Source organism: Gopherus flavomarginatus, chromosome 10, assembly GCF_025201925.1.
Source record: "Gopherus flavomarginatus isolate rGopFla2 chromosome 10, rGopFla2.mat.asm, whole genome shotgun sequence".
Taxonomy (NCBI): Eukaryota; Metazoa; Chordata; order Testudines; family Testudinidae; genus Gopherus; species Gopherus flavomarginatus.
The window spans coordinates 79,923,723-79,948,102 of NC_066626.1; the positions used below are offsets into that span (position 1 = coordinate 79,923,723).

At 62.0% G+C, this 24,380-nt stretch overlaps 1 protein-coding gene across 1 annotated transcript in view; it reads left to right on the forward strand.

The window, feature by feature from the left end:
- Window positions 1-2,961: 2,961 nt before the first annotated feature.
- The window catches only part of RUFY4 (RUN and FYVE domain containing 4), a 29,147-nt gene continuing 7,728 nt past the window's right edge, over window positions 2,962-24,380 (forward strand). Inside the window, exons 1-10 of the mRNA XM_050917020.1 lie at window positions 2,962-3,001; window positions 5,167-5,217; window positions 11,060-11,166; window positions 11,954-12,079; window positions 12,639-12,745; window positions 13,675-13,818; window positions 18,913-18,976; window positions 19,777-21,858; window positions 22,212-22,318; window positions 23,746-23,892. Coding sequence (XP_050772977.1) covers window positions 5,172-5,217; window positions 11,060-11,166; window positions 11,954-12,079; window positions 12,639-12,745; window positions 13,675-13,818; window positions 18,913-18,976; window positions 19,777-21,858; window positions 22,212-22,318; window positions 23,746-23,892 — 2,930 coding nt within the window. The 5' untranslated portion in view covers window positions 2,962-3,001; window positions 5,167-5,171. The remainder of the gene's footprint in view (window positions 3,002-5,166; window positions 5,218-11,059; window positions 11,167-11,953; window positions 12,080-12,638; window positions 12,746-13,674; window positions 13,819-18,912; window positions 18,977-19,776; window positions 21,859-22,211; window positions 22,319-23,745; window positions 23,893-24,380) is intronic.

Below are 24,380 nucleotides of genomic sequence, written 5' to 3' on the forward strand. Positions count from 1 at the left end.
GCCCCTCACTCCCGACCCGCAGCCCTTGCTAGCCCAGCCCTGACCCCCAGCTCTGCTGCTGCCCCTCACTCCCAACCCGCAGCCCCTGCTAGCCCAGCCCTGACCCGCAGCTCTGCTGCTGCCCCTCACTCCCGACCCGCAGCCCCTGCTAGCCCAGCCCTGACCCCCAGCTCTGCCAGTGCCCCTCACCCCCGACCCGCAGCCCCTGCTAGCCCAGCCCTGACTCCCAGCTCTGCTGCTGCCCCTCACTCCCAACCCGCAGCCCCTGCTAGCCCAGCACTGACCCCTGCAGCCCTGCCGGTGCCCCTCACTCCCGACCCGCAGCCCCTGCTAGCCCAGCCCTGACCCCCAGCTCTGCCGCTGCCCCTCACTCCCGACCCGCAGCCCGTGCTAGCCCAGCCCTGACCCCCAGCTCTGCCGGTGCCCCTCACTCCCGACCCGCAGCCCCTGCTAGCCCAGCCCTGACCCCCAGTTCTGCTGCTGCCCCTCACTCCCGACCTGCAGCCCCTGCTAGCCCAGCCCTGGGCCTCCTCACTGCATCTCTGCCGGTGCCCCTCACTCCCAACCGTCAGCCCCTGCTAGCCCAGCCCTGCCCCTCCCCAGCTCTGTCAGTGCCCCTCACTCCCGACCCACAGCCCCTGACAGCCCAGCCCTGCCCCCGACAGCTCTGCTGGTGCCCCTCACTCCCAACCCACAGCCCCTGCTAGCCCAGCCCTGCCCCCCAGCTCTGCTGGTGCCCCTCACTCCCGACCCGCAGCCCCTCCTAGCCAGCCCTGCCGGTGCCCCTCACTCCCAACTCACAGCCCCTGCCAGCCTTGCCCTGCCAGTGCCCCTCACTCCCGACCCGCAGCCCCTGACAGCCCAGCCCTGCCCCCGACAGCTCTGCTGGTGCCCCTCACTCCCAACCCACAGCCCCTGCTAGCCCAGCCCTGCCCCCCAGCTCTGCTGGTGCCCCTCACTCCCGACCCACAGCCCCTGCCAGCCTTGCACTGCCAGTGCCCCTCACTCCCAACCCGCAGCCCCTGCCAGCCCTGCCCCAGGCTCTTCCCCTGCCCATACGGTGCCCCTGCTCCTCCCCGGAGCTCACACGCCAGCAGCTGCCCTATCTCCTCTCGCTCTGACTCACCGAGGAGGGAGCCAGAGCTGGGTCCCACCAGCGCCACTTCCTGCTTTCACTTTGCAGGTGGCAAGTGGCTGCCTGGGGAGGCGGCCCGCGGAGCCCCCCCCCCGCCCTGCACCTCCCCCCTCCTCCCCGGGCAGGGTCCCCCCAGAGGCTGGCACAGGTAGGAGGCATTTGGCTGCCCCAGGGCCGGGTGGGGCAGAGACAGGAACCTGGCTGCTGGGCTCCAGCTGCAATCGCTGGGCTGGTGGCTGGCACTGGGCATAGGGCACGGTCCCAGGGTGCAGCTGGGGGGTGGGTAAGGCCCCCACCCCCATGTCTCCCAACCGGAGGAAGCTGGATCCCACCGGCACCTGGGGCAGCCTGTCTGGGAACATGGCTCAGGCTGGGCCAGCGCCTGCAGCCGGCACCGTCCCCCCTAGGGGGTTGGGGAGTCCTCCCCCCCAGCACCTCCTCGCCCCAGGGCTGGGGCAGGACGCGAGTGCTCACCGGGGCAAGGAGATCAGCTTTCAGGGGATCCCAAAGCCCGGGGCAGCGTGCGGGGGGGCTGAGAGTAGGGTGACCAGGTGTCCAGTTTTCAACCAGAACACGTGGCCAAAAAGGGATCCCGGTGGCTCCGGTCAGTACCGCTGACTGGGCCGCTGACTCTCCGGTTGGTGGCTCCCGGGAAGCAGCCGGCATGTCCCCACTCCAGCTCCTACGCGTAGGGGCAGCCAGTGGGCTCCGCATCTTCCCCCACAGCTCCCATTGGCCGGGAACTACAGCCAATGGGAGCTGTGGGGGCGGTGCCTGCGGATGGGGCAGTGCACGGAGCTGCCTGGCTGCGCCTCCACATAGAAGCCGGAGAAGGGACATGCCGGAGGGTGGGGAGAGGAAGTGGAGATGGGGTGAGCGGGGGACAGGGCCTTGGAGAAGGGGCAGGGAGAAGATGCCAGCACTGTAGCTGCTGCAGGCAGCTTGGGGTCTTTACCCCCAAGCCTGGAGCAGGGCAGGGCTCTGTGGGCTCAGCGCACCCACGTCTGCCTTTCTGGGAGGACTAGGCTGGTGGTTGGCCGTTGGCCATAGCCCCAGCGGTGACACCACTAGGGGACAGGAAGAAGGACCATCCACTCACAGGCTTCAGGGCTGGGGTTGAGCACCAGCTGGGGTCAGGAAGGACTCAACCCCAGGGCACTTGTTGAAGTGTCCAGCATGGGCCTCACTTGGTGATGGGACACAGGAGCAGACAGGCTTTGGGGTCCTGGGTCACAGAGCTTCTCAGGGCTCTCGCTGGCCGGCCCCTGCCGCTGCAGCCCGGGGGCTGATGGAGCAAAGAGGGTTCTCTGAGAGCTCCCCTGGGCAAGGCCTCACGTCCCACGGTGCCATCTGGCCCGAGCTGGGTATGTGCCATGGCTGAGAGGGGCCCATGCGGACATACCCGGCTCCCCCCCCCCAGATCCGGTGCCCCCTGAACATGGGTCAAGCTGGGCTCAGACTCTGCAGTGTCCTTGTGATCCAGCATCAATGAGCCCCCCCATCCCCATCACCACTAGCCCCCCTTTCTCCAGCCCCCTGCCCAGGAGCTCCCCCAGAGCCAGCTCTCTCTCACCTCCCCCCAGCTCCTGCTTCGCCTCTGTTTCGTTTCCCCAGGGGCGGATATTTTGGGCACAGCCGCTCGACGCAGCGCTCGGCTCCTCCTGGAATGGGGGCGCTGGGGTTCCTGTCTGCCGCACACAGCTCACACCCTCCACTTCCTCCTTGGGAAGCAGCGACTTCCACGTGAAAGGAGAAGCAGCCTGCAAGCAGCAGGGAGAACCAAGCCAGGCCTGCTGCCAGGAGAGGGCTGCTACCAGACGGCTCAGCCTCCAGCCACCCGGCCTCCCCCCGGAGAGCCCCTCGCAGGTGAGCCTCACCCCCCATTTGACAGAGCCGGAGATGCAGACAGGACTGGCCCAGGGTCACCCAGTGGCAGAACGGGGAATGGAACCCAGGAGTCCTGCGTCCCCGTCCCCTGCTTTAACCACTAGCCATGCTGCCCTCCCCAGAGAGACCCTCTGAGCCCAGCGGGCAGCCCTCCGGGGGTCTGCTGTGGAAGCAGAAACCAACCCGACGTTCCTCTCCCATGGAAAAGGGCTGAGTGGGATTCTTGGCAGGGCTGGGCGGTGGGGGTGGATTTAATGTCCCATTTGGCTGATTATTAAGATTCTCCTTGTGGGACAGCCCCCCTGCCCTGGGTACAGAGAACTGCGCCCCCAAGGGGGCGTTGCCAGCTCCAGCAAGCGCCCGGGGGGCATGAGACGCTGACTGATCAGCCTGGCTCCCCAGGTCACACTAGCCCCCGGCACCCGCCATGGGGGCCACCAGGGACTGCTCCGTTTGCGGGTGAGAAATGACGGAGGACGAACATTTCTACCCGCCCAGGGGATGTGCCCCTCTCCAGAGAGACCCCGCTGGCCTCTGTCCCCCTCTCTGCGCTCTCCCAGCCATGCCCATGGCACTCAGTGCCCGCTTTGTTCTGGGCTTCGCCCCCCTGCCGGCCCCAAGTCCTGCAGTTTCTCCTGGCAATGCGGAGATCCGGGCAAGCTGCTGGGGTGGGCCCCAGGGTCGCAGCCTGGTAACACGTGGGGGCTGCGGCCGCATTCACTGACCCTCCCTGGCCTCCAGCGATAGCTGGCGACAGCCGGGAGGGTGCAGCCCCCAGCAGCACGGCCCAGGGCTTGGGGCACCCTGCCCAACCCGCGTGCTAGACACAGCTCCTGCCAGAGAGGTGGGCCTGGTCCGGCACCCAAGAGAGCCTTTACCCGGACGTCGGTGGGCTTGGGCAGGGGCCAGCAGGATGCCAGGAGTCGTGCCAGGTTTCCAAAGAGCAGAACCTGCCCCTGGGCCGGTTCAAATCCCCACAGGGCCTTGCAGCCCTTCACCTCCCCCCCGGGCTGCCTGAGCTCCCAAGCACTTCCCTGCGTGCGGGTCACTATTAGTCACCTTTGCTCGTGCGTGCGGAGCTGGGGAACTAAGGGGATTTCCAGGCAGGTGGGAGGCAGGGAGAGGAGACGGATGGAGCAGCAGCCAGGGTGCAGCTGGCAGCTCGCTGTGACTTGGGGTGCAGCCTGGTCTGTTGGGGGAAGCCGGGGGGTCCCAGTCCTCTCTGGGGTGCAGGGTCTGCTGGAGGGAGGGAGGGAGCTCAGGGGTGGCCATACCATTTGGCCTGGGCTTCTGTAAACCCCTTTTCCCGCAGAACAGTGTGACAACCCCCAGCCAGTGGCTGGTTCAGGATAAGGACCTACTACTGCTCCCAGCTGGTGGAGCTGCTCTCTCAGCTCTGTCCCTTGGCCCGGCCCAGCTGCTGAGCTCCAGGGCGGGGTTATGGTGCTGGTTGGCGCACTTTGCACGGCACGGCCTGCTGAGGTGCTGGTCAGGGGGGTCACACCACCTCCTGGGGCCCTCTCAGTCCACAGCTCGGCTGGGAGAGACCACGTTCTTGGTGCCGTCTGGGTCAGGCATGGGAGCGAATCTCCCATGCCCAGGTGTATTGTGGGCATTGGCCATGGCTGGGCAGTGCGGGCCAGGGGGACAATGGGGTGATCGCGTCTCTCCCCCAGGGAGTGCAGCGTGGGGCCAATCTGTGCCCGAGACCTCAGAGTGCTGGACAGTCACTCAGAGCCTGCCTGGCTGGAGTGAGGGGTGGGCAGAGGGGGAGCCCCGGGGGGGGGGAGAGACAAGGAGGGGACAGGGGGCTCCTGCCCCTTTTCCTGCAGTCCAGACCACCCATGGGCTGGAGGCAGGATCTGGCTCAGCCACGTGACACCGTTGGGCCCTGCAGTGTGGCATGATGCCATCGCAGCAAGGCAGGACATCACCGCTCTGTGCCGTTATGCTGACACAACCCCGTGCCACACCACTCTGGCCCCCGGCCTCCTGGGGCCACGACACGGCCGCTCGTGGTCGATAGTCACATTTCACAGAGGTGTCAGCTGCCAGGGCAGCATCTCCCCCTCCCCACGCCTGGGCAGAGACAGACCCACGGCACCACCTCGCCCCCGCTCTAACCCCACCCTGCCCCATTGCAGGTGCCATGGCCGGAGCCGGAGAACTCCTCCGCATGATCCAGGACTTAAGGGGTAAGTGTGATAGTGACCCCCTCCCTGCCTGGGGGGGGGCACCCAGCCAGGTGCTGTGCTGGCCCCGGTGCCAGGACGGGAGGCGGCTGCTGGATCCCCGCATCAGGGGCACAGGCTGGCCCAGCCCAGAGAGCTGCCCTGAGTGCAGAATCGCTGGGGTGTGGGAACACCCGGCCCAGAAGGGAGGGGGCTCTGGGAACTAACAACTGGCAGGTGGGTCAGGCCAGAGAGCGAGGGGGGGAGGTGGGTCAGGCCAGCATGTGGGGGTGGGGGGGAGGGGAGGTGGGTCAGGCCAGCGTGCAGAGTGGGGGAGGGGAGATGGGTCAGGCAGAGGGGAAGGGAGGTGGGTCACATCCTGTCGGGGGGGGGGTAAAGATTGGAACTAGCAGGGGTTGGGATGCCCAGGGCAGGGTCACTGGACAGGTAGGGAGCTGTGTTTGGGGCAGGGGGGGCTGGGTTGGTTGCAGGAGGGGTGCCTGGCAGAGAGGTTATCAGTGTAGCCTCCCACCGGCCACAGCTTAAAGGGTTAACACCCACGGGGCGGGGGGGCTCTCCTACCCAGGAGAGACTCGACAGGAAAGGAGTCACTCAGCGGTGGCCTGGCCCGAGGGGATCCCCCAGGCTGGCCCCATAGAGCACAGGCCAGAGCCGGTCCCTGAGCTCGTCCCCATCACGCAGAGCGGCTCGGCCAGGGGAACAGCCAGGCCCCAGTTCAGAATTTCCACTGCCGGAGAGTCCAGCCCCACCCTGGGCAAATTGTTCCACTGACTCTCCCGTAACGGCCTCGCCCTGTTTCCACTCAGAGGGGGCCCTGCTTCGGCTTCCAGCCGCCGGGCTGGGCGAGACCTTTCTCTGCTGGCTGGAGGAAACCGTTATCCAACAGTGGTTCCCCACGTCGGCACGGCCAGTCTGGGATCTAGTCGCCCCTTAGCCTGCTCTTCCTGAAGCCAGATGGACGGAGCTCCGTGACTTCCTCTCTAACCCATCCTCCTCCTGGCTCTTCTCCGGCCCCTCGCCAAGTTCTCCCCATCCTTCCCGAACTGGGGACCCGGGACTGCATGAGCAGTTCTTATGGTCTTAACTCCACTTGCCCTCGCGCAGGGGCTCTCAACCTTTCCAGACGTCTGGCCCCCTTTCAGGAGGCTGATTTGTCTTGCGTTCCTCCAAGTTTCACTTCACTTCAAACTAACTTGCTGACAAAATCTGACATTAAAAGACAAATGGCTGACTTGCTCATTTTACCAGATTATAGAATCATAGAATATCAGGGTTGGAAAGTGTCATGGAGTCACCGGGTGATGCCCTGGAACTGCTCCCCACCAAGCCAGGCAGGACTTTGAGGAGCCTCCTCTCCCTCGGAGCAGACTTGTTCAGGGCAAGAAGCTCACGTCTTCACCTCCTGGGTCTCTCCTTGGAGCATTCAGCATCCTCTGCCCCTTTCCCACAGCGAGCCCACCCCAGCGGGGTCCTGGGGAAGCCACAGGGTCCTGCACCCCCACAGCACAGTCAGATGTGACTCTCAGCCAGCCAGTAAAACAGAGGTTTATTCGATGACAGGAACAGGGTCTAACACAGAACTTGTAGGTACAGCGAACCGGACCCCTCGGCCGGGTCCATTCTGGGGGGCAGTGAGCCAGACCCCCACATCTGCCCTCACTCCTCGTCCCCAGCCAGCTCCAGACTAACAACCCCTCCAGCCCCTCCTCTCTGCTCAGCTCCTTTCCTGGGCCAGGAGGTCACCTGATCCCTTTGTCTCCAACACCTTCAGCTGGCACCTTTGCAGAGGAGGGGCCCAGGCCATCAGTTGCTAGGAGACAGAGTGCCAGGCATTTAGGTGCACTGGTCCCTTCCTCTACAGCAATCACACATCCTTATTCCTCCACCTAGATACTTAAGAACTGCATAGGGGACACTGAGGCACCAACACAGTATTCAGAGAAAACATTAAGAACATTCCCAGTTCGTCACAGAAGGGACCTCAGGAGGGATCTAGTCCAACCTCCTGCTCAAAGCAGGACCAACCCCAAACTAAATCAACCCAGCCAGGGCTTTGTCCAGCCTGACCTTAAAAACCTCTAAGGAAGGAGATTCCACCACCTCCCTAGGGAACCCATTCCAGTGTTTCACCACCCTCCTAGTGAAATAGTGTTTCCTAATATCCAACCTAGACCTCCCCCACTGCAACTTGAGACCATTGCTCCTTGTTCTGTCATCTACCACCACTGAGAACAGTCTAGATCCATCCTCTTTGGAACCCCCTTTCAGGTAGTTGAAAGCAGCTGTCAAATCCCCCTTCACTCTTCTCTTCTGCAGACTAAACAATCCTGGTTCCCTCAGCCTCTCCTCCTAAGTCATGTGCTCCAGCCCCCTAATCATTTTTGTTGCCCTCCGCTGGATTCTCCAATATTTCCACATCGTTCTTGTAGTGCGGGGCCCAAAACTGGACACAGGACTTCAGATGAGGCCTCACCAATGTCATATAGAGGGGAATGATCACATCCCACAATCTGCTGGCAATGCCCCTACTTATACAGCCCACAATGCCGTTGGCCTTCTTGGCAACTGTGACGAACTGGGACTGTTCTTATTGTGGGCTGTGAATGCTGAGTGGGGAGTGTTGGCCTGGGAGGACAGGCTGCACTGGGGGATGGGAGACTGGCCTTGAGGAAAAATACCTGAGCATGTAACGTGAGAACCCAGGAAGGGGGTAGAGGCTGGGTGACACCTCTGCCCAGAAGCCGAACAAAGGCTGGGGGAGGAGACGCTGGAGAGTGAGGGAGTTTCAGGAGCTGGCTGGGGAACGGAGGGAAGCACAGACAGGGCTCTGACCCCCCAAGGGGGCTGTGGTGCTCCTGGGACTCCAAGATGGACCTAATTGGGGAGGATCCTATTGTCTGTATTGGCAAGACGTGTCTTGAACTGTGTTCCTGTCATCTAAATAAACCTTCTGCTTTACTGGCTGGCTGAGGGTCCTGGTGAATTGCAAGAAGCCAGGGGTGCAGGGCCTTGTGTACCCCCGCACTCCATGACAACAAGGGCACACTGTTGACTCATATCCAGCTTCTCGTCCACTCTAACCCCTAGGTCCTTTTCTGCAGAACTGCTGCCTGGCCACTCGGTCCCCAGTCTGTAACAGTGAATGGGATTCTTCCATCCTAAGTGCAGGACTCTGCACTTGTCCTTGTTGAACCTCATCAGGTTTCTTTTGGCCCAGTCCTCTAATTTGTCTAGGTCCCTCTGTATCCTATCCCTACCCTCCAGCGTATCTACCACTCCTCCCAGTTTAGTGTCATCTGCAAACTTGCTGAGGGTGCAGTCCACGCCGTCCTCCAGCTCATTAATGAAAATATTGAACAAAACCGGCCCCAGGACTGACCCTTGGGACAATCTGCTTGATACCGGCTGCCAACTAGACATGGAGCCTTTGATCACTACCCGTTGAACCCGACGATCTAGCCAGATTTCTATCCACCTTATAGTCCATTCATCCAACCCATACTACTTTAACTTGCTGACAAGAATACTGTGGGAGACCGTATCGAAAGCTTTGCTAAAGTCAAGGAATAACACGTCCACTGCTTTCCCCTCATCCACAGAGCCAGTTATCTCCTCAGAGAAGGCAGTTAGGTTAGTCAGGCATGACTTGCCCTTGGTGAATCCATGCTGACTGTTCCTGATCACTTTCCTCTCCTCTAAGTGCTTCAGAATTGATGCCTTGAGCACCTGCTCCATGATTTTTCCAGGGACTGAGGTGAGGCTGACTGGCCTGTAGTTCCCCGGATCCTCCTTCCCTTTTTTAAAGATGGGCACTACACTAGCCTTTTTCCAGCCATCCGGGACCTCCCCCGATCGCCAGGAGTTTTCAGAGATAATGGCCAATGGCTCCGCAATCACGTCCGCCAACTCCTTTAGCACCCTCGGATGCAGCGTATCCGGTCTCATGGACTTGTGCTCGTCCAGCTTTTCTAAATAGTCCTGACCCACTTCTTTCTCCACAGAGGGCTGGTCACCTCCTTCCCATGCTGTGCTGCCCAGTGCAGCAGGCTGGGAGCTGACCTTGTTCGTGAAGACAGAGGCAAAAAAAGCATTGAGTACATTAGCTTTTTCCACATCCTCTGTCACTAGGTTGCCTCCCTCGTTCAGTCAGGGGCCCACACTTTCCTTGACTGTCTTCTTGTTGCTAACGTACCTGAAGAAACCCTTCTTGTGACTCTTAACATCTCTTGCTAGCTGCAACTCCAAGTGTGCTTTGGCCTTCCTGATTTCACTCCTGCAGCCTGAGCAATATTTTTATACTCCTCCCTGGTCATTTGTCCAACCTTCCACTTCTTGTAAGTTGCTTTTTTGTGTTTAAGATCAGCAAGGATTTCACTGTTAAGCCAGCTTGGTCGCCTGCCTTATTTACTATTCTTCCTATGCATTGGGATGGTTTGTTCCGACAGCCTCAATAAGGATTCTTTAAAATACAGCCAGCTCTCCTGGACTCCTTTCCCCCTCATGTCATTCTCCCAGGGGATCCTGCCCATCAGTCCCCTGAGGGAGTCAGTCTGCTTTTCTGAAGTCCAGGGTCTGTATTATGCTGCTTTCCTTTCTTCCTTGTGTCGGGATCCTGAACTCGACCATCTCATGGTCACTGGCTCATCTCATGCTCACGATAAAATAAATCAGTTGGAATCGAAATCTTGTACTTACATTTCAGTGACTGGCATACAGAGCAGTATAACCCAGTGTCACGCAGTGTGTGGGGAGACCAGGCCCTGCACCCCCGGCTTCCTGCGATGCACCATGACTCTCAGCCAGCCAGTAAAGCAGAAGGTTTATTTAGACGACAGGAACACAGTCCAAGACAGGTCTTGCTGGTACAGACAACAGGACCCTCTTTAGTTACGTCCATCAGGGCTGTGGCCTCCCCGGGGCCCCCAGTTGGTCGGGTAACCCCTCTCTTTCCCCACCAGCTCCAAACTGAAACTCCCTCCAGCCTCTCCCTCAGCCTCCCCCCAGCTCCTCCCCCAGCTTTTGTGTCCTTTGTCCAGTTTCCCGGGCAGAGGTGTCACCTGGCCCCCAACCCCCCTCCTGGGGTCTCATGTTACGTGCTCAGGTATCCTCCCTTCCCCAAGGCAGGACGTCCCAGCACAACTCCCCAGCAACCTTCCCAGGCCAACTCCTGACTCAGCACTCACATAACACAACCAGAACATCCCCACTTCCTCACACCCAGTCATATGAAATGTTAGTTCGTGCTGACTTTGCTAGTGCTTTTGATGTTGTAAAGCTAGGCAACTATCTAGATGAGTTTCCCCCCCCCCGTACCCCCAGGGGGATGAGAACCACTGCCCTAGCAGGGGCGGCTCTAGGCATTTTGCCGCCCCAAGCAGGGCAGGCAGGCTGCCTTCCGCGGCTTGCCTGCGGGAGGTCCCCGGTCCTGCGGATTTGGCGGCACGCCTGCTGGAGTTCTGCCGAAGCCGTGGGACCAGCGGACCCTCCACAGGCACGCCGCCAAACGCAACCTGCCTGCCGCCCTCGCGGCTACCAGCAGAGCCTCCCCCGTGGCTTGCCGCCCCAGGCATGCGCTTGGCGTGCTGGTGCCCGGAGCCGCCCCTGTGCCCTAGATTACTCCTGATTTCCTTTTGCTTCCTGATCGGTTTTCTCCATGCTCCAACTTCTAATTTACTTTCATTGCTATCAACTTTCCCTCCCTCCCGCGGCACCTGGCTCCAGGGGGTCTCAGCGGCTGGGGCTGCTCCCGCAGAGTTCAGTCCCCGCAGCCTCCGGGGTGTCTATGTGTGTAGCCCGGGGGGGCAGGCTGGGAATCGCCTGCTCACGGCGCCCCGTTCCCTCCCAGATACCATCGGGGAGCTGAAGCAGAACTACAAGGAGCGGAGGTTGCCGGTCACCGACGGCAGCCGGGAGCTTCACGGGCTCTGTGCCCAGCTGGAATTCCTGCTCCAGGTAGGGAGTCCAGGAACCCACCGCTCCTGCTGCCCCCGTCAGGCAAACCGCCCCCCATCTGCTCGTGGGCCCGGCCCCTCCCCACCCTGCATGGCCTCGGCTCTCCTCTGAGCAGGCCCTTTGGGAATCCCTCTGCAGAGGTTCCCGGAGGGTCCCAGCAAGTGAGGTCCGTGGAGTGGCTGAGAGCTGGCTGAATGCAGTCCCCCCACACACCCCCTCCCTCCCTAGGGCAGCGCTGTGGCTGGGATCTTCCAGGCAGGAGGGAGGCTACCGGCTGTACTGCAGAGCTGGCCCCCAGCACTGCTGGGTTTTGGGGAGGACCTCCCCTCACACACACCCCCACACACCCCGTAATGACACACGGCACTTGGCTTTGATCGCCAGACAGAGGCAAGCCAGTTTCATGAGCCCCATGACACAGGGAAACTGAGGCACAGAGCAGGCAAGGGACTCACCAGGGCTCACGCAATAACTGCCCCATTCTGTTCACTCCCTCTGGGGCACCTGGCACTGGCCACTGTCGGCAGACAGGACACTGGGCTAGATGGACCCTTGGTCTGACCCAGTCTGGCCACTCTTATGTTGGCCTCCATGGGGGGTAGGGCACAGCCCGGTACTGGTAGGGGGAGCTCTGGGTGAACCCCAATTCCGCCCCCCCTTGTCCCAGCTGCCAGGAACCACAGGCCTAAGCAACAGCCCCTTTCCCGTTACTGACCCCCCCGGCAGCGGGCAGGCTGGGGCTCCCAGGCTCCCGGTCTCACGGCTGCCGTCTGTTTGCCTGGCTCAGTTTGACCTGAAGGAGAAGAGGAGTTTCTTTGGGCAGCGGCGGGACTACTGGGACTTCCTGTGCCACGGGCTGGCGAGCCGGCGCCAGGGGCACGAGGGCGTGCGATTCATCAGCTCCCTGGAGAAGGTGCGTGGGGGGCGGGGAATCTCCCCGGGCTGCTGGTGGGGAGGTCGCTGGCGTCCTTCCCGGTCTCCTGGGGCTCTGCTTTGCTTCGCTTTGCAGGACGTTTTCTTGCTGCCAACAGGCCCAGCCCTTCTGCCGCCCCGGCCAGGGGGTTCAGCCGGTGCCCTCGAACCATTTTGAAGGGCATTTTCCCCATCCCACTTACAGTTTTCTGCTAGCCCAGCCCTGGGCTCCCCCAGCTCTGTCGGTGCCCCTCATTCCTGACCCACAGCCCCTGCTAGCCCAGCCCTGGGCTTTCCCCACTGCTGCACCCCCCTGCTCCGTCGGGGCCCTAGGGGAACATTGGATCTGGCTGCTCAGGATCGGTTCGGGCTCTGCCTCGGTGCAGGACCTTCGAGGAACCTTCTCGCCCTGTTTCTGTGAGCAGGAGCCGTCACCGCCCAGGCTGGGGAAAGCAAGTGGCTCCAGTCGCTTAGGACTGGACTGGACAGACAGGCAAGGGGTGGGTAGCAGGGCAGGGGGCCGGCAGGATCTTCCTCTAACGCCTCCCGTGTGCCCACAGCTCAGGACCCCCGTGGGGAAGGGACGAGCCTTCATTCGCTACTGCCTGGTGCACCGGCAGCTGGCGGAGTCGCTGCAGCTCTGCTTCCTGGACCCCCAGATGACCAGGTGAGGAGCCCGGCGGTGGGGCAGGGGCAGGGGCAGGGGACAAACCCTGAGACGCAGCAGGGGGAAGCCCCAGGCTCAGGAGCAAGAGGGGCATCAAATGAAAGGGAAGAAAGGAGCCAAGGGAGAGGGGCAGGGAGGGAGGGGGGCAGATGACCCCCAGGCAGCAAGAGACGCTGCAGCAGGGACAGGCCCCAGGGACAAATGCTGCAGGAGGCAAATCCCTGGGACCTCCTTCCACCCCGAGGCGCCTTGGAGCGAAGCTCCCAGCCTGGTCCAGGCTGCGGGGTCAGGGCTGGCAGGAGTGCGCTGAACATCCCTGTGTAGACGGCGTGACTCAGGCTGCAGCTCTGAAGCTGGGGCAGGGAGGAGCTGGAAAGCCAGAGCTGCGACATCAAAACAACGCTACCCAGGACAAAATGATGCCCTCCCCCCGCACACACGCACCCTTCGCGGATTTGACCTTGGTCTCATGGATGGGTTTGTTGTTAAAACTCAGGCCAAGGTGAGCCAGGACTTGTGGCTCTGCTACCGACACCCTGTGTGAATGGTCGCCCCACTCCATGCCTCAGTTTCCCTATAGGAAGTGATCTGGGAGTAACAGGAAGGGAAGGGGACCGCAGGGGAAGAGTCAGAGGCAGCATGTAAAGGGTGGGGGGATTTTCAGGAGACCAGATCTAATCCCCCTCCCCCTGTGCGTTTCCTGTAAGACGGCAGATTCTGACCCCCCTGCCCCCTGGAACAGGGGGTGCCATGAAGCACAGAGGGCGCCGCCCTCTCTCCCCACCCAGGCATCACTGCTTCCCACAGCTGGCTCGTGAGCTAGGAGCCCAGGGTCCCTCCGGCCAGCCTGCTCGAGTGCCATGTGCCTGGAGCCGGCAGGGGCAGGGGCTGGCTGGGATCTCAGGGCTCCTCTGGCTTGTTGGCTGCAGTGAATGGTACTACGCCCGGAGCCCTTTCCTGCACCTGCAGCTGCGAGCCGACATCCTGGGCTGCCTCTACGAGCTGGACGGCATCACCTTCCACCTGGCCCTCAAGAGAGGCGACCTGGACGCGGCCTGGCCCATGTTCTCCGAGTGAGTGTCAGGGCATCAGGGGCGGGGGGGAGGGAGATACCAACAAATGAAGGTGGATGCAGCAGGGACGGGTGCTGGAGAAACTTTCCACCCGCAGCTGTACTCACGCCCCTCACTCCTGACCCGCAGACCCTGCTAGCCCAGTCGTGGGCTCCCCCACAGCTCTACCAGTGCCCCTCACTCCCGACCCGCAGCCCCTGCTAGCCCAGCCCTGGGCTTCCCCAGCTATGCCAGTGCCCCTCACTCCCGACCCACAGCCCCTGCTAGCCCAGTCCTGGGCTCCCCCACCGCTCTGCCGGTGCCCCTCACTCCCGACCCACAGCCCCTGCTAGCCCAGCCCTGGGCTCCCCCCAGCTCTGCCGGTGCCCCTCATTCCCGACCTGCAGCCCCTGCTAGCCCAGCCCTGCCCCCCACAGCTCTGCCGGTGCCCCTCACTCCCAACCCGCAGCCCCCTGCTAGCCCAGCCCTGGGCTCCGCCACAGCTCTGCCGGTGGCCCTCACTCCCGACCCGCAGCCCCTGCTAGCCCAGCCCTGGGCTCCCCCACAGCTCTGCCGGTGCCCCTCACTCCCGACCCATAGCCCCTGCTAGCCCAGCCCTGGGCTCCCCCACAGCTCTGCCGGTGCCCCTCACTCCCGACCCGCAGCCCCTGCTGGCCCAGCTCTGCTGCAGTCCCCCAAGTCTCTCCTGAGCAGTCATAGCCTGTGGGTTGGGAGCGAGGGACACGGCACATGCAGCCTTCAGGCCTTGTGCAGCAGGTGCAGCTCACATTGTAACCCCCGGCCCCCTGCTGCATAGCACCCAGTGAACAGCACACGCCAGCCCCTAAGCACGTCCCTCCCCACTTAACTGCATATCCAAGAGGTGAGGCCACCAGGTCCTGGCACCGCTCGCTGGCACCCAGCGGGCATGGCGGAGGCTCAGGGCATCGGCCCATCTCCTCCAGAGCCCACGTGCCCATACGGTGCTAAGCCTAGCCAAGCAGGTAGGTGAGCTGCTCACGGGCCCTGCCCGGTCCCTGATTCCCCAGCTCAGCATCTAACCCATCCGCAGACATCAGCCCCCGGGCCCAGGAGCCTGCACTGTAAAGGCCACAGACCCGCCCCTTTGCCAAGAGGGGAGGGGCAGTCGCCATCCGCCTTTCTCCAGGCCGTTAGCAGCTTCACCCCTCTCTGGGTTCTGCCCAGCCTGCTCTGGCCCCCCTCCTCTCTGAGTGCCAGACACGTGCCCAGCTGGGTGTTGAGCATTGGCCTCCCAGATGTTAAGGGACCAGCGTGATCATCCACTCCGACCTCCAGCACCTCGCAGGCTCCAGAACCTGCCCCGCACTCCTGTAACAGGCCCCTGGGCTCTGGCTGAGTTAGTGACCTTCCCAGATCCTGGTCTAAAAAGACGACAGAGGATCCACCACTTAAACCTGCAAATGGCCCATGCCCCAGGCTGCAGAGGAATGTGAAAAAAAACAAAACAAAACAGGGTCTCTGCCTGTCTGACCCGGGGGAAATTCCTTCCCAGCCCCAAATCTGGCGATCGATCGATTAGACCTTGAGGACGCCGGCTGGGCAGGACTCACCAGCCAGACACCCGGAAGACGATTCTCTGTAGTAACCCAGTGTCCCATCCCCGCCTGTGGGAGATATCCGGTGCTAGTGGGCAGGATCGAACCTGGGGCCTCTGGAGCTTTGTGCATGAGCTAAAAGCCAACTGCCCCCACAGATGGGACAGACCACCACACCCAGGAGGTGTGTGGGTTACACTAGCCATTGCAGATGGGCAAAACGCCATTGTAGGACACTGTCGGCAGACAGGACATGGGACTAGACAGGTCTTTGGTCTGACCCCCTCCATGAACGGATCCCGCACAGTCTTGAAGCCACTTTGTTTTTTTGCCTGCTCTTCCCTGGACGCTGTCTCCCTCCCCAGGTTTGCCGCTTCCCACCAGATTTACTACACCACATCAAAAAATACAGAGGGGAAGAAAGGGCTAATCCCTAACAGCGTAGGCAGCCCTTGATTCCAGCCCCCAAGAGCAGGGTCACACCCATCTCACCGTGCAGCCTCCGATCTCCTGTCAAACGCAGCCGGAGAGTCTTTCCGTGGTCAAGTGCTAGGGTCAGCTGGACACACCCGCACACCAGGCCAGGAGGCAGTGACTCAAAGCCCCCATTTACACCCAGCCTCTGAGCAGCTGATCGCTGGGGAGCAAGCCCAGAGCAACGCCAAGCGGCAGCTCCTCCTCCTCCTTGACTTCGCCCTCTGAGGGATGCAGGTTCCCGGAATTGTCATAGTTGCATCAAACAGCCTCCCCTCAGACAAACCCGTCCCCACCCACACCCCCTCCGGCAGCCCCCTCCACAGGGAGGTCAGGAATTGCTGAGGTCAGGAGCTGCATTTTGCAGATGGACGGTGACCACAGCGAGGCTGAGCCAACTGCAGCAGGCCGGGTGAGCTGGGACCAGAGCCCAGGCTGCTCACTTCTCATGCCAGACTGTCCTTCCTCCTTCCAGGAGATACTGGCAACAAGTGTCCTCACACCAGGCTCCCCGGCTAATATTCATGAACCCCCTCCCCAGCCGGCCTGCAACAAGCACCCGGGGTGACTTCCCCATATTCGTACCAGCCGGGTGCTAATTGTTCTTCACGGTCTATCCAGTCAAGGAGCAAGGGCAGAGCCCTGCGATTCGGACGAGCAGCCGCCTGACCCGAGACACGACTGGTCAATAGCTGAAGCGAACAGGCTGAGAACTGGTCCTCCAACCCCCTGGCCGAGTGGGGAGGGACGGTGTCACGGGGTCCACTCACCGCAGGTGGCACCTGCTCCTGGCCGCTCCGGGGAATCAGCTCCTTCCATGGCTGAGGTCCTTTGCTGCCCTGCAGCCTCCTCTCCAGCCTCTGTCACCCCAAACACAGCTCCCATCTCTGGGGAGCAACCGCAGACGGCTCCCCCCATGCCCCATTCTGCTCTCAGCTCCTGGGCTTTAAACGGGCCCCACCTGTTCCTGCCCAGCTGAGCTCCCCTCAGCCTAATAAGTTAATTGGCCCATCTGGCCTCTGTTAACCCTTTATGGGCCAGTGTGGGGTGGACTCACAGGCCCCTGTGCTCTCTCAGCTCTGGCCAGTCTCTGGGAGGAAGCCCTTTCAGTGCAATGGCCCTTCTTGGGGGTCCACTCTCTCTCCGGGGGTTAACCCCCTCCGCCTCCTGGAGCTGCACCGCTCTGAGCCTTAGCATGTCTGTCTCTGCCGTGGGCCCCCTCCGGAGGCCCACTCGCTCTGGACCCCCGGGGCCTCCACTCCCAGAGGGAGCAATGCACCCCCTCCAGGTCTGTAGCCTGCCGTGACTCTCCGCCAACGTAACACAGGGGCTTTATTGAGCATCTGAACCCAGCCCAGGCACTTCTCAGGGCCCCGGGGCCTAGCAACCCTCAGCCCAGAACATCTCTCCCCAGTTCAGCCACCCCCTGCTTCCCCCACATCGCTGATATCATCTCCCCCAACAGCTCCTCTCCGGCCTTTGTCCTCCGTCCCAGGTAAACCCATCCTTTGTTCCCCCACTGGCTGGTCTGGTCATGGGACCTGCTCTCCTCGGCCCATTCATAGGATCACAGAATATCAGGTTGGAAGGGACCTCAGGAGGTATCTAGTCCCACCCCCTGCTCAAAGCAGGATCAACCCCCAACTAAATCATTCCAGCCAGGGCTTTGTCAAGCCAGGCCCTAAAAACCTCTAAGGATGGAGATTCCACCACCTCCCTAGGGAACCCATTCCAGTGCTTCACCACCCTCCTAGTGAAATAGTGTTTCCTAATATCCAGCCTAGACCTCCCCCACTGCAACTTGAGACCATTACTCCTTGTTCTGTCACCTGCTACCACTGAGAACAGTCTAGATCCAGCCTCTCTGGAACCCCCTTTTAGGTAGTTGAAAGCAGCTATCAAATCCCCCCTCATTCTTCTCTTCTGCAGACTAAATAAGCCCCGTTTAACCGGCTGCCTCCCAAGCTGTGCTGGGCCTCCCAGTCACCAGTCGCTGGGTCCCCAATCTCCAGGCCAGTGTCCGGGGTCTCGACTGCTAGGCAAGGTCACACCTGGTCCTCTGCAACAACAACCATCTCCCACCCTCTCATTACACACACGCGGCACACAGGGAAACTGAGGCACGTGCAGCGTTCATGCAAAGCACTAAGAACATTCCCTGCTTTGTCACCTACCCCATCACTGATGACAAGGCAGTTGGGAGAAGGATGAGGTTTAGGTCATGCACGAGGGGCTAACCCCGATGGGGTCAGATCCCCAATGGCTAGGAGTTGGTGCGAAGAGCTGGGCCACCTGCCACGGCCCCGTAGCAATAGGGTAGCCTTGATCAGCACCCATCACTTAGCCAATCTTCAGTGTCGCAGCCAGGGAAGGCTGGACAGGGCCCAAATTCAGCAGAAACACACGATCAGGTCCCTAAATGCAAGACCCCAGCCTGGTGCCGCCTGACCCCAGCTTCTGGTCTAGCTGGACGTGAGATGGGGAGAGCTCTGAGTTACTGCTGAGAATTCATCCCGGGTGTCGAGCTGCTGGGTCTCATCCCCATGCTCAGGGTCTGGGGTCAGGAAGGATTTTTCCCCTAGATAAGATTGGGAGAGACCCTGGTGTGTCTGGGGGGGGCAGGGGGTTCACCTTCCTCTGCAGTGTCTCCTCTGGCCTTCAAGTCTCCAAGCGGATTTGCTGGTTCAGGAGAAGCTTCTCCAAGAACAGGGGCTTTGATCCAGGCTCAGCGCTGATCACACCCTACCAGGGCTGTTTCTGACCCCCTGTCCTGAGAGCAGTGTCATGGACACAACTCGGCCCAGCCCATCCATACAGGACCCAGGGGAGAGGGGGGACTGGGCAGCTTTATCTGTGGGGCTGGGGAAATGTTTCCAGCTGGAGTGTTACTTTCCCAGGGGATCTCTCCCATGTAAATGTTACTGTGCGGGACAGTGGGGCCAGACCGCCCTCAGGTGGGCGTCTCATCTGCAGCTCCCTGTGGCAGGATTCGGTCAGGGGAGGCAGAAACAGCTGGAACAGGCACCTTCCAGGTCATTACCCTGAGCGTGTTTGTTTCCTTTAGGACTCTGTCCAGATCCTCCAGGCAAAGCCCCGTGACCAGCCAGAAGGAGGGGCCGGCCTGCCCGGTAGGTGATCCCGCCCCAGGGTGGGGTGCTGGGACCGTATCGTTCACTGTATTTCCAAAGTGCCCCGGGGTGCCAGGAGAGAGTCCGCTCAGAGCATGGGGTGAGGCGCTGCTGCTGCCACGTCAAGGCAGACGCTCTGGCCTCAAGCTGCATCAGTAACAGGGCTGTCTCTAAACTGGCTTTATAGCCACACGCTATGTTTCACCCATGCCAGGAGCTCAGGATGCCGCTTGACTGTCACCAGGCTGTCTGCCTGTTGTGTGGCTACACAGACCAGATCCACCCCACTGTGCTGACTGACCCCCGGCCTCCCACCTCTCAGTGCAGTGGTGCATCCCAGCATGCGTTGCTGCAAAGCTGGCAGGTGCCACTGCGGGCGTGAGGAGCATTAGCCGGCCGGCTTTCCCAGCATGCGTTGGAGGTGGGCTTGCAGCCCCAGCGGTGCTGTGGACAGATCCACAGCGTGGGCAGGTCAGTTGTAACCACGGCACAACCACCTGGTTAGAAGAGCTCAGCAGAGACGGTGCCGCAGCCAGCGGCGACTGAATCTCATGTGGGTCTGATGCAGCTGGTCAGTCAAGAGCTCCCAGGGTGGGCTGGGCTGGGAGATTGAACCCAGGGCCTCCAGCGCCAAAGCCCAGGTCTCTACAACCTGAGCTAAGAGCCCCAGCCCGTTAGCTGGGCGTAGGAGTAGGTGGCTTTCCTCCTAGCCAAAAACAGGGGCACAGACCCACTTGTCCCCAGGTATCTCCCAAGGAGCCGTCCCTCGCTCTAGCTCTGCACTTATTCACCCGCTGTAGGTTGGGAACCCGGCTGGAGACAGCGAGAAACACCATGGAGCCAGGAGAGGCCCCAAGGACGAGCCCCAGCTCCCGGGACAGGTCAGCCGATCCCCGGGGCTTAGCACTGATGACCCGTTCCAGCCCAGACTGGAAGAGCCCAGGGAACATACGGCAACGACAGCCTCTTTGGAGCGGAGCTGGGACACTGGGCGAGAGGCAGGTTCCCAGCAATGGGGCTTGGAGGCGGCTGGAGAGGGAAAGCCAGAGGGTGAGCTCCAGAGGGTCAACGCCCAGCTGCAGCTGCAGGTCGAGGTGCTGGACAGGGAGCTGCAAAGCAGCCTGGCCGCTGCCCGGGAGCTGGAGTCCATGTTGGCTCAGCAAGCACAACGCCACTACGAGGAGGAGGCCAGGCTGCAGCAGGAGGCAGCTCAGAGCTGCAGCCGCCAGGTGGAGGAGCAGGACAGGCAGATCCAGGAGCTCCAGGACTCCAAGGCCTTCCTGAGCGACACCCTGGAGGAGATGGACGCGCTGGTGAGTGCCCTGAGGCAGCAGCTGTCCCAGAGGGAAGAGGAGACGGCGGCCCTGCGGGCAGCCCAGGCGCAGGAGCTGGCGGAGCTGGAGGTGCAGCACGGAGCCAGGCTGGCAGAGAGGGAGAAGCGTCAGCAGGAGCTCGCCGAGCGGCTTTCCCAGGCGATGCACGACGCCGAGCAAGAGGCGGCCGCGGCGGCCAGCCAGCGCCAGGAGGCCCGGGCCTCTGCCAAGGCCCTGGAGGAGGCCGAGCGACGGCTGAGAGCGCAGGAGGCCGAGAGGAGGGAACGCCTGGCCGGAGCAGAAGCCCAGGAGCTGAGGCACCAGCAGCTGCTGTCGCGGTGCCAGAGGCTCCAGGAGAAGCTGAGTGCGAGCGAGGGGAGGCTGGAGGAGACGGAGGCCCAGGTGGCGGCTCTGCAGAGCCAGCTCAGCAAGGGACAGTGGGAAGGACCCAGCGGCAGCCCCCCACACGGCCCGGAGGAGGAGACGGCCCAGAGGCTCCGGCAGGCCGAGCTGCAGGCCGAGGGGCTGAGACAGAAGCTGGAGCAGGCCCTGGCGGAGGGAAGGGAGCTGGAGAGGGAGAGAGAGGCTCTGCTAGAGTCGGCGGTGTCTCAGGGGCAGAGCCTGGCGGCTGCCCGGCTAGAGGCTCAGGATCTCCTGAAGGAGCTGGCAGCACAGCAGGAGCGAAACGCTTCCCTCCAGGCGGCTTTGGAGCAGGCGGAGGGGGCCCTGATGGACAAGGAGGAAGGGGCACGGGGCCTGCAGGAGGAGCTGGAGGGGCAGTCGGCCAAGCTGCGGGATGCCCTGGCCGAAAACGTCGCGGTGGCCTCCCGGCTGGCGGAAGCAGCCGCGGGCTTCGCGAGCGAGAAGGCCCAGCTGGAGGCGCGAGGGACCGAGGAGCGAGCCGGGCACGAGAGGGCTGTGGCTGAGCTGAGGAGGCAGCTGGTGGGGTGCGAGGAGCAAAGGCGGGCGGAGAGAGAGGAGAAACAGCAGCTCCAGGCCGTGCTGCAGGCAGCCTCCGAAGAGAGAGACGTCCTGGCCAAGCAAGTGCAAAGCACAGCGGCCGCCCTGGAGAGCCGTGCCCGGGAGGCAGCACAGCTCCGAGACGAGCTGGAGGAATTGAGGGCCCGCAGCCAGCGAGAGGACACCCGGCTGCAGGAAGGGCTGGTCCGGCAGAAGGAGGAGAGCGACGGGCAGATTGTGGCGCTCCGGCACCAGGTGCAGACGTTGGAGCTGGAGAAGCAGAGAGCCGCCGACACGCTGGAGCAGGCCAGGGGACAGCTCGCCGCCGTGCTGGCGGAGAAGGCCGCCTTGGAGGAGACGCTGGCCCGAGCTGCCGCGGAGCTAGAGCGGGTGGGGGGAGGTGACCGGACGGAAGCTGGGGATGAGGAACCCCTGGGGCTGGCCAGAGGACGGGGCGCAGCGGAGGAGAAAGCGGCTGGAGGGGGTGGGCCGCAGACGGACAAGCAGGTGCTGGCAGGGGAACCGCCGGAGGACCTGGGGGCAGCAGCCATGCTGGAGAAGGCCAGTCCAGAGCAGAAACCAAGGAAGAGTGTCGAAGAGATGGCGAAGGTAGGAATTGGCCATTTGAAGGGAGGTAATGGAGCTGGAGCGCAATGCCGGAGGGAAATGGGGGTGAGGGATTCCCCATGGGAAATTTTGAGTTTTCGACAAAAAAAAAACACAAACCGCAAAATATTTTGATTTAGACAAGCTGCTGCAGTGCATCATGGGTGTTGTAGTTCAGGTGTCTCATTCATCTGTTTACTTCTATGGCCTAGGCTCCCTGGTCAGACTACATCTCCCATGATGCACCAGTGTCACCCCGCTTGGGGTGGGCTGTCACATGGCTGGGATGCATCATGGGAAATGTAGTCCAGTTGGGGAGCCCAGGCTGGCCTCACATTAGTGCTTTACCCCGCTAGCACCTGACCACGCACCTGGAGAAGGCGAAGGGGGAGGCCCAGCAAAAAGAGCAGCTGGTAAAGGCCAAGGAGGAGGAAGCAAAGCACCTGGCGGAGCAGCTGGGCAGGTAGGAGACTCAGCCAGCCCGGCCGGTGCCCTGTGTACCCTGGGGTGGAAGCGCCTGTGCCCTTGGGATCCCTCACAACGCGCAGCTGCTGCCCCAGCCAGCAGGCCTGATTCCCACCTCGCTCCCCCAGCAAGGAACGTCAGGCAAGATGCCACTAAGGCCAGCAGCACCGGGGGGAAGTGATCCGAACCGGGTCTAACGAGAGGCTCACAGAGAGCCAGGACAGTGAACCAGCTGGGCTCCGGGCAGCCCAGATACCGTGGCGATGGGCACCTTAGAAATGCTGGCAGCCAGATTCCAACGTACCCCTTGGGGCAGGCTCACCGACACAGCAGCCAGTCGGAAGAGAGCCCAAGAGCTGACTGACTGACACACCCGCCAATCAGATGATGCACAGCCGCCAATGGGCCAAGCTGCATAGGGTGCATCAGCCAATCGGACTATACACGGTGCTTAGAGGAGAATTGCACAGAGGGAAAGAGGTGCCTTGTGCCTTGGGGGTCTTTACAAATTGGGGTTCTTAGAGGATCTGGTTGTTCTTCCATAGGAGCTTAAGCCAGGGCGAGTTTCCGCCTCCCCTTTTTAGATGCAGGACTTCTAGGAAGACTCAGAGATGCTGGTCAGCTCCTCAGCTGATGGCAATCAACCGAGTGCCCCTGGGTTTCCACCAGCTGTGAATCTGGCCCGCAGATCTGGGGCTTTCGTGGAAGGCATGGCCAGGCTGAGTCCATAGCCCTGACAGCTTCCCCCCAGACGCCCATCTTAACCGAAATCCAGAGAGCTCCAAATGCTCCCAATAAACCTCCTGCCTCTCTGCTGCTCAGGGCTCGCAGGCCCAGCCGCTCGGCGGTGGTGATCCTTCTAGATCCACAGATGGCCAGAGCGTCTACTGAGCTGGAGATGACCCAGTGTTAAAAACCAAGCTGGATGTAAAACCCCAACGCTCAGGCCCCGAGGAGCGATAAAGAGCATAAACCCTCTGTCTTTCCCCCATGGTTCCACCCCTGGCCTCTGTGCCAGGGGAAATCATCCTTTCCCAGCCAGCCTCAAATACAGACCTGTGCAAACCTGCCCCCCCGGCGGGATCGTCTCTGGGTTTCCTGCCTGCCCTGACGAGACGCTGGCCCTGCTTTGCGGCGTTCATTTGGCCCTAGAAATATTGGTGGCGTTTTCTACAGGGGAGCTTCAGCTGGCCGCCTGGCTCTGGCTGAGATGGCTCAGGCCCGTCCACATACAACGTGGGGCTGACGCCCTTCGGGGCATCACTGCCGGAGCTGGGTGCCCTTGCAGTCCAGAGTGGCACCCTGTCCGGCCGTTCCCTGTCCTGGCGACAGACCCCGGCGGTGGATCCCGGCGTCTCCTCTCCAGCACCCCGCAGCTAATGCTTGCCAGGGCTCAGCCATCTCAGGGCTTGTCCTTCCGCCCAGGGCCCGGCAGGACGGGGAGCAGTTCAGGCTGGCGCTGGAGAGAGCACAGAGAGAAGCCAAGGAGCGAGAGAAGGAACACCGAGGGCAGCTGGCTGAGCAGCAGGAGCTCGTCCGGGAGGTGAAGGGCCGGCTGCTGGAACTGCTCCGGTGAGCGGGCTGGGAGGGGAGGAACGAGGGGGGATTTCTGGGGGACATAGACATAGTCTGGCCTCTATATTTGGGGGATTAGCTCCAGTCAGACCAACAGGTCGCACGTCATGTGGGTGGCAAACTCCATGCCTGCCAGAGGCTTGCAGACTGAGGGGGGCAATACCCCCCTTGCACTCCTAAACTATGCCCATGAAGTGGGAGCCAGGGTCGGGGAGAGGAGATGGAGCCTCCATGCTCCATCACTTGGAAACTTGAGTCTGCAGCCCCCTGCAATCCCAGCCCTGAGCCCCCAAACACACAGCTCTGCCAGTGCCCCTCACTCCCGACCTGCAGTCCCCTGCGATCCCAGCCCTCAGCCTCCCAAACACACAGCTCTGCCGGTGCCCCTCATTCCCGACTGGCAGCCCCCTGTGATCCCAGCCCTGAGCCCCCAAACACACAGCTCTGCCGGTGCCCCTCATTCCCGACCTGCAGCCCCCTGCAAT